The following is an 8,816-nucleotide window of genomic DNA, read 5'->3' as shown; positions in this document are numbered from 1 at the left end:
ATCTACGTGAAAATTCTGGTTGCATACTATCCAAACCGAAACCTCGAAACCATTTTTCTCTATCAATCCAAAACAAGCTCGAAATATTCTCAAAATTTGATATCATTCCCGGGAAGACTATTAATTTCTTTGAAAACCTTTTTACAGCTGGTCCAGAAATGACACCACAAGTCAAATTCTTCATCGAAAATTGCTGTTTTATTGACACTATTCACAAAATCGCCCATTTGCATACAAGACGTCTCACTAGTCATCGTAATCACCAAAAACAATAACAGTTCAATAACTGACGAACAATCAGGACAAAAACAAATTTTACGAACACTCAATACATAAAACCATCTTATTTTCTCACTGGAGGGCACCAATTTGACCCTTGTGAGATAAGATAATGCAGCATTATTCAACAGACAACTGCGCGTGCATTCCAAATTATGGAAAAAGTGTACTTTTTCATAGTCTGGATCGCGGTTTTTGACCCATCTGGACAAGTGAGTGCAATTCCCGAATCTCCATAACTCGCTCCAGATCTATGTTCCAGGAGGTTACCAAAAACCCGTAACTTACACTCCAGAGATTGAAGTTTCGGAGTACCAAAGACCCACACTGCATCACAACTACAGCAGAGTGTACCATCAAAATGGGCACTCGAGGTACACTGGGACTAAAACCACCCAGGATCTCCACCCTGTGTACAAACCCCAGGAAACCTACGTGCTCAATGGGACTAAAATCGGGAGAAACTCCAATCCGACTCGCCAAATCGTGCTTTACAACAAAGAGAAACGAACCCCGAAAGTCCAGATTTATAGGGATTGTCCTGAGGGAGCTACGGGTCAATTTGTTTATGACGCGTCTTGTCACCAGTTTCTCAACTGTTGGAAAGGGCGAGGACACGTCCAGAATTGTTCCCCCGGGACTCTATTTAACCCGAAAACTCTAGAATGCGACTATCCTCAGAAAGTGTATTGTATTAGTGGTCCTCGAGAGACGGTACTACAGGAACAAAGGAGCTTCAGAGGGTTCAAGCAAGTTGGGTGCCCGAAGGACTTCTCCGGACTGATCCCCAACTATACGGACTGTTCGAAATTTCTGAACTGTGTCAGCGGAATTGAAAATGTCATGGACTGTCCTTCTGGTACTCTCTTCGACGTCAATAAGAACATATGCGATTTTGCCCATAAGGCCACCTGCTTCAATGGAGAGAACCAAGACTTGATTGAAAACAATGTAGATGGGAAACTCGACTTCCAACAGAAGCACCAAACCCATCAACAGTTGCGGTACAAATCGGAGGTGAAGTGCCCATTGGGAGTCATGGGGCTCCATCCACACCCAACTGATTGTACCAAGTTTCTGAACTGTGGAGATGGACGCACCCATGTCCAAGAATGTGGACCCGGGACTCTTTTTAACCCAAGCGTGAAGATCTGTGACTTTCCTTACAATGTCAGGTGCCAAAATAGTACCAGTTATGACTATGACACGCGGAACGAGTCAGAATATGACCAAGGAAGTGGCTATAAGAGTATTGATTCGTACCGTGGACACGTGTACCAGTATCCACAGAACCAGTTTGCACACAATGGGGTTACTTATAGTACTCCCACGAGCTCCAGAACACCATACAGTTCGTATGACCAAAATCAGTACCACCGAGGTTCAACAAATCTTGGAGGCACCAAATCTCACGTCTATGGCAGTAGGCACAATGGAAATGAGTTTTCCGGATCTGGTCAAACGTATGGTCAAGGAACACAAATATATGGTCATGGTGCTGGCAGTTCGTATGACCGAGGATCAACAGGTTCTTATGCTCCTGGTTTGAGCAACAGTAACTCGTATGGCCAGGGATCACAAACTTATGACACTAGCTCTAGTAGCTCGTATGACAGAAACCATAATAGAGGATCAACAGGTTACGGTACACCTACTTATGATCACAGTTCCGGAAGTCGGTATGACACGAATTACCATAAAGGCTCAACAAGTCATGGTTCTGGTGGTGTGTATGGTACGAGTAACTCTTTTGATCCCAGTTCTGGCAGTACCTATGATCGTAACCATAACAGAGGAACAATAGGTGAAGACTTTTCTGGTTCCTATGACCACAGTTCAGGCAGCACACTTAACAGAGGAACGAGTCATGGTACTAACATTTACGGTACTTCTGGCTCGTATGACCACAGTTCAGGCAACACACTTAACAGAGGAACTAGTCATGGTACAAACATCTACGGCACTTCCGGCTCCTATGATCAGAGTTCCGGCAGCACACTTAACAGAGGAACTAGTCATGGTACAAACATCTACGGCACTTCTGGCTCGTATGACCACAGTTTAAAAGGCTCATCTAACAGAGAATCAAGTCAGGGTACCTCAATGTATGGCAGCTCCGGTTCCTATGACCACAGTTCAGACAGCACACTTAACAGAGGAACGAGTCATGGTACAAACATCTACGGCACTTCTGGCTCGTATGATCACAGTTCAAGTGGCTCATCTAACAGAGGATCAATCTATGGGAGCTCCGGTTCCTATGACCAAAGTTTGGACAGAGGCACCCAAGGCTATGGCAGTTCAGGATCATATGACCGCGGAACGGGCAGTACGTTTGACAACAACCAAAACCAAGGATCCCAAATTTATGGTTCTGGTTCTTATGGTCATGGTACAAGTGGCTCATTTGACAACCAAAATCAAGGATCAAGTCATGGCAGTTCTGGTTCCTATGGCCATGGTACAAGTAGTACATTTGATACGAACCGTAACAGAGGCACCCAAGTCTACGGGAGTTCTGGTTCCTATGACCAAGGATCGAGTCATGGTACCCAAACCTACGGCACTTCTGGTACCTTTGGCCACAGTTCGAACACCCATGGTACAAACACGTATGGCGGCTATGATCAAACCTTTCAAGGACCGTACAACACCGCCACCACGCCAAGAACCCCCATATACAGTTCGGCGCGCCCATATGACCAAAATCAGTATAGTAGTGGTACCGTGGTTCCAGTTTATGACCAAGAAGGGAACAGAAGGACAGGGTCTCAGTATGGCCACACTCAAAGTCAAGGAACTGGTTTTGATTCGTATGGCCAAAATCGCGAACCTTTGGGTCCGTATGGCTCACAGAGCCATAGCGTGACGACCAAAACATACCACGACTCAAACACGCCTAACTACGACCAAGTGGTCAACATCAATCACGTTCACAGGACTACGCAAATACCATTCAGAGACAAAATCTTACCATCAGTGTCAATTTCGGTACCAACGGACTATGACGATAATTATCCAAACCAAGGGAACAAACATATTCGGTCGACCACTTCAAAAATTGAGAAAAGTTGGCCTCCACCATTTCCATCAACTGACGTCAACGCCGACTACGTCTTTGAGTATGACGACAACGAGGGGGTTACTTTAGAAGCTGAAAACGTCATCTCTGACAGCAACTGTAAAAGGGGCGATTTTGCCTGCACGGAGACCTGCGTGCCAAAATCTTTGCTGTGTAACGGCGTCAAAGACTGTCAAGACGGCAAAGACGAACACAATTGTCTAGAATCGTTGGCGAAATTCTCAATCCAGAAGAACAAGAAGTTGGCGATCCTCGAGAAGCAACGGTGGGACAATGTCAGCATCGCAGGATGTGCGTCTTTGTGTGTTGACAACCAGAAGGTTCGTTGTCGAGCGTTCAATTACCGGAAGATTGACAAGACGTGCTTTCTTATTGACACCAACGAGGGTCAAACTGGAGGACTTATCAATTATTACCCTTTTGATTACTACGAGCTCATCACCGAAAGAGTGAATTGTACCAACATGTACGTGTGTGACAACAAGAAGTGTATTGACAAAAAGAAGATCTGCGATGGTCATGACGACTGTGGTGATCGAATGGACGAAAAAGGTTGCTCGCCTCGCGATTTTGGTTACAGAGTGAGATTGACAGGCTCCAAGAACTCCAATGAAGGTCTCATCGAAGTGACGGCCTTTGGGAAGACCGGTTACGTCTGTGATGACAATTTCGGGTTACGAGATGCGAATGTTGTCTGCCAAGAATTGGGTTTTGACATGGGAGCGGCTGAAGTGAAAAAGAACTCCTTCTTCGTTTCCAGCGGAAGTGAAGAAACCTTTTACATGATGGACGACGTTGGGTGTCTTGGTAACGAAACCAGTCTACTAGACTGTGACTTTAGTGGCTGGGGGGTCCACAACTGTCTCGGACAAGAGGTAAAATCGTACCATTCATAGTACCAAAGTCTGATTATTTTGTAGGCCGTTGGTGTGGTTTGTAAGACTCCGACGAAGACGTGCGCTGCTGACTACTGGAAATGTGACACTGGGAGAGAGTGTCTTCCATTGGCGTTCGTCTGTGATGGTCTCTACGACTGTAGTGACAATTCCGACGAAGGGAGCCAACACTGTGATGTAAGTTTTTCGGATTGTACTTATTAGGAATTAAGAGAATTGTAGGCCCCGACTGAAATCCGCTTGACGAATGGTACTAGTCAAAGAGAAGGCCGCATTGAGATCCGGCACCACGGTACTTGGGGTACCATCTGCGACGACGATTTCAACGAAGACGCCGCTAAGGTCGTTTGTCGACAATTGGGGTACAAAGGGGCCGCCGTGGTCAAAAAAGACGCCTACTTCGGACATGGTAAGTCGTACCAACCTATATTTTTCTTAGCGTACAATTCAAAATGTCGGATCTGAAATCAGGCCAAGATATTTGCGTTGAGGTGATTCAATGACCCGACCTCAACTTTGCTGTATTGTCTGGTGATTTTTTTGGAAACAATAAAATTATTTTTGCTAATTAGGGTCTGGTCCCATTTGGCTCGATCAAGTGTTCTGTTCTGGGAATGAAAGCAGTGTGGAAGAATGCACTCATTGGAATTGGGGGGAACATAATTGCGACCATGGGGAGGATGTGGGGGTTATTTGCAGCAATGTTAATGAGTATGCAGAGTATATAGAGAGGCATCAGAGGACGAGGGAGCCGGCGATACCACGGAGGTACCCTGATAGGTAAGAAAGAAGAAAAAGACAAAATTTTGAAAATTGCACGTCTAGTTTTCCAAAATTTTTGGTAATTGAGTGATGGTAATGCTAATTCTATAAATTGTAATTTAAATTTTTATTCATATCAACTCTGCCAAATTCGAAAAAATTTGAAAATTTTATTTTAAGTACTAACAAAAATTTTCTAAAATTTTCTATCAATTTATCGTACTCCCTGATAAGAACAATTCAATACAAAAGAAATTTTAAGGCTAAACTATATGGAACACTGCACAGAATTTTAGAAAATTTTTGTTTATAAGGTAAACCAAAATTTTCCAAAATGTTATATTCAATTTCGTGACTCTGGTAATTTTAAATTTGTAATAATAAAATTTTGACGCGATAATATTCTCGACATGCTTATCAACTACGAAATAAGAAAATTGAAGGAAAATTTTGTTTAAAGGACTTTAAAAATATTAAATGTCATATCTCTGACAATTCTAATTGTTTACTAACGAAATTTTGGTGCTATACAAGACCCACGTCATAACTGTATCAAATTACAAAATTTTAGAACAAAAAATTTCAATTTTAAAAATTTCCAAAATTTTGTTTTAAATTTTGTTACTCTGACAATTTTAATAAAATTTAGACCCAACACTATTTTTGACTCACTTATCAAAACCAGATTAAAAAAACTCGGAAAATTTATTTAGAAAACTAAAAAAATCCAAAATTGTTATTAAATGTCATATCTCTGATAATTCTAATTTTATCAAAACGAAATTTTGGGGTTTTGCTATACGGCACACACGTACTGACTAGACCAAATTACAAAATTTTAGAACAAAAAATAGCAATTTTGAAAAATTTTTGTTTTTAGGGTAAATAAAAAAAAAGTCCAAAATTTTGTATTTAATTTTGTAACTTTGAGAATTTTAACTATGAAACAATGAAATTCGGGATGCAACACTATTTTCGACATGCTTATTAACTAGGTCAAATTAGGAAATTTCAGAAAATGTATTTTTAAAACTAAAAAATTTTGAAAGGTTTAATTAAATTTTATAATCTTTGGTAATTTTAATTTTATACCAACAAAATTTGGGTGTTTCACTTTACGGGATTCACTTAACTGTACCTACTGAATTATAAAAGTTTAAAAGAAGAAACTGCAAATTTGAAAATTTTTGTTTTTAAAATAAACCAAATTTTTTTAAAATTTTGTTTTAAATTACGTAACTGCCAATTTCAACTTTATACCAATGAAAATCGGACACTATTTTTGATAAGTTTTTCAACTGGGCCAAATTATACAATTGCAAATAAATAATAAAAATAATTTTAAGGACTAAAAATTCCAAAAATTTGTGTTAATTTTCATATCTCTAATAATTCTAATTTTATACCAACAAAATTTTGAGGCTTAGCTGTACGGATTCCACTTAACTGTACCTACTAAAGATCAAAAATTTAATACAAGAAACTAAAATTAGAAAAAAATTGGTTTTTAAAGTAAACTATCATTATCAAAATTTTGTATTATATTTCCTAACTCTGAGAATTTTATCGTTCTAGCAATAAAATTTGTATGCGGCACTATTTTCGACACGCTTTATAAAAATTTCAGAAAAAAAATTGTTTAAAGACCAAAAAAAAATTCCAAAATTTTTATTAAACGTCATAAATCTGGTAATTCGAGTTTTATACCAACAAAATTTTAGAACTTATAAAAAGCCACTTAATAACTGTATCAAATTATAAAAGATTACAACAAAAAAATTAATAGTATTTTTGAAAATTTTTGTTTTTAAAGTGAACTGAAAATTTCCAAAAAATTTTATCAAATGTTATAATTTCTGATAATTTTAATTTTATACCAACAAAATTTTGGGGCTTAAATATGCGGGACCCGTCCTGACTGGACTGAATTACAAAATTGTAGAACAATAAGCAGCAATTTTGAAATTTAGTTTTTTAGATGAAACCAAAATTTTTCAAATTTTAATAAAAATTGAAAAAAATGCAATTATTTTCATTGTATAATAGTAAATGTTCTAACAAATTAACAGACAAAATTTGCGGAAACGAAAAATAGAAACAATAATTTGAAAAACATTAATTAGCGTTCAGAACGCACCAAAAATTTTCCACTTTATTTTAAATTCCATGGCTCTGATAGTTTTAACCCTAAAGCAAAGAAATTTAGGCCCATTACCTCTTTCAACATGTTCTTTAATTATATTAAATTAAAAATTCTAGAGCAAGAAATTGTTTTACTAAAATTTTCGTTTTAGGAAAAGTCGGAAAATAAAAAAAACTACCAAATTTTTTTGATCTCATTTATTGCATCACATAAAATTTATAATAAAAATGAAAATTCTCTTGACCACTGTTGGGAAAATTTTCCACAGCAATCGAAGGCGTTAAATTACACTCTTCACTTAATTTTGATAATAGTATTGATAACAACTAATGTCTGCAAATGGTCGAGGTAAATTACCACAAATCATTACGAAGTTATTCCAAACATGTTTCTGGAATATTCCACCATAACTTTCGCAGATGCGGCCTCCGCAAAGACAACATCTTCAACCGCAACGACGACGTCCACTTCCGCGTCATCAAAGGCTCCATTGCCCCTAAAGGCTTCTACCCCTGGCAAGTAAGTACTCAACTCCACCATTTGTAAACCCCCAAACCTCCCTTAACTTCCAGGCCGCCATCCGCATCAAAGGCAAAACCTCCACCTCCCACTGGTGCGGCGCTGTGATCATCCACCAAAAATTCGTCTTAACAGCCGCCCACTGCCTCGTTGGCTACTCCAAAGGCGCCTACATCATCGTCGCCGGTGACTACAACACCGACGAAGACGAAGGAACGGAACAAGAAGCGTACATCGAAGACTACTTCCTCCACGAAGACTTCAAAAAAGGCCACAAAATGAACAACGATATAGCCTTGGTGAAGTTAAAAGGCTCCGGATTCCAACTCGGCGACGACGTCCAAGCGATTTGCCTTCCGGACGGCGACGCGGATTACGAAGGGAGTTTGAATTGTACCATTTCCGGGTTCGGTTCGATCGAAAGCGGAAGATCCGGTAAGAAAGTTCGGTGGTACTTCCGGTACTAACTCCCATTCCAGCATTTTCTCACAATTTGAGAGCTGGCTGGGTGCCACTCCAGAAGCGGCAGATTTGTACCATGCCCCACGTCTACGGGGGTGCTCTAACCGAAGGGATGATCTGCGCGGGGTCTCTGGACGAAGGAATAGACTCTTGTGATGGAGACAGTGGAGGACCGCTCGCCTGCCTTGACAGAGGTACCACCCCTACAGTAGTACCACCGTTCTAACTTTAATTTTAGGGGTTTTTACGTTGTTTGGCATCACCTCCTGGGGGCAACACTGCGGCTACGCCAACAAGCCGGGGGTCTACGTGAAAGTCGCTCATTACAGAAAATGGATCGATGACCATTTTAAGAAGTACTCAGTAGGGTCATAGTCATAAGTTTTCCATTAAAACAGTTAGCTCATTCTTTTGTTCGGGATTACACAAAGCCAATAAAAATGCGAATGACACTGATTTAATAGTGTGTTAATTGTATTTTAAATAATTGACGCAACGTCTTCGGTAACTGCTTTTATCAGGTGCATTAACAATTGTAATTGCAGCAACATGCGTTTTAATGCTGTTGCTTGTTGTGCGGATAAAAATAAACTAGAAAATAAAGTTTTAATATGTCATGAACTGGTTCTCACAATTTCCATACACTACTTTGCTTTCTGGAATAGTAGTTTAA

The 8,816-nt window shown here is 39.6% G+C and overlaps 1 protein-coding gene across 1 annotated transcript; it reads left to right on the top strand.

The window, feature by feature from the left end:
• Positions 1-382: 382 nt before the first annotated feature.
• On the top strand, positions 383-8,599 carry LOC148177272 (uncharacterized). The gene is made up of 9 exons (XM_088031631.1): positions 383-491; positions 529-4,236; positions 4,282-4,434; positions 4,480-4,666; positions 4,830-5,037; positions 7,582-7,681; positions 7,735-8,116; positions 8,161-8,337; positions 8,382-8,599. Exons 1-9 carry the CDS (start codon positions 435-437, stop codon positions 8,516-8,518), a joined length of 5,109 nt encoding a protein of 1,702 aa, XP_087887757.1. The 5' UTR covers positions 383-434; the 3' UTR covers positions 8,519-8,599.
• The last annotated feature ends 217 nt before the right edge of the window (positions 8,600-8,816 follow it).

The sequence above is a fragment of the Gnatocerus cornutus genome, chromosome 3, assembly GCF_029298725.1.
Source record: "Gnatocerus cornutus isolate USDA-ARS CGAHR chromosome 3, icGnaCorn1.1, whole genome shotgun sequence".
In the NCBI taxonomy this organism is placed as follows: domain Eukaryota; kingdom Metazoa; phylum Arthropoda; class Insecta; order Coleoptera; family Tenebrionidae; genus Gnatocerus; species Gnatocerus cornutus.
The sequence above is the reverse complement of the archived record's forward strand: the minus strand, read 5'-3'. Positions and strand labels throughout refer to the sequence as shown.

What these genes read in the sequence shown, in the direction of transcription:
- LOC148177272 (XM_088031631.1), top strand. Translation starts at nt 435, where the DNA reads ATGGAAAAAGTGTACTTTTTCATAGTCTGGATCGCGGTTTTTGACCCA. An exon ending in GATCGAAAGCGGAAGATCCG is followed by an intron (nt 8,117 to 8,160) that starts GTAAGAAAGTTC and finishes CTCCCATTCCAG; the next exon opens with CATTTTCTCACAATTTGAGA. An exon ending in GCTCGCCTGCCTTGACAGAG is followed by an intron (nt 8,338 to 8,381) that starts GTACCACCCCTA and finishes CTTTAATTTTAG; the next exon opens with GGGTTTTTACGTTGTTTGGC.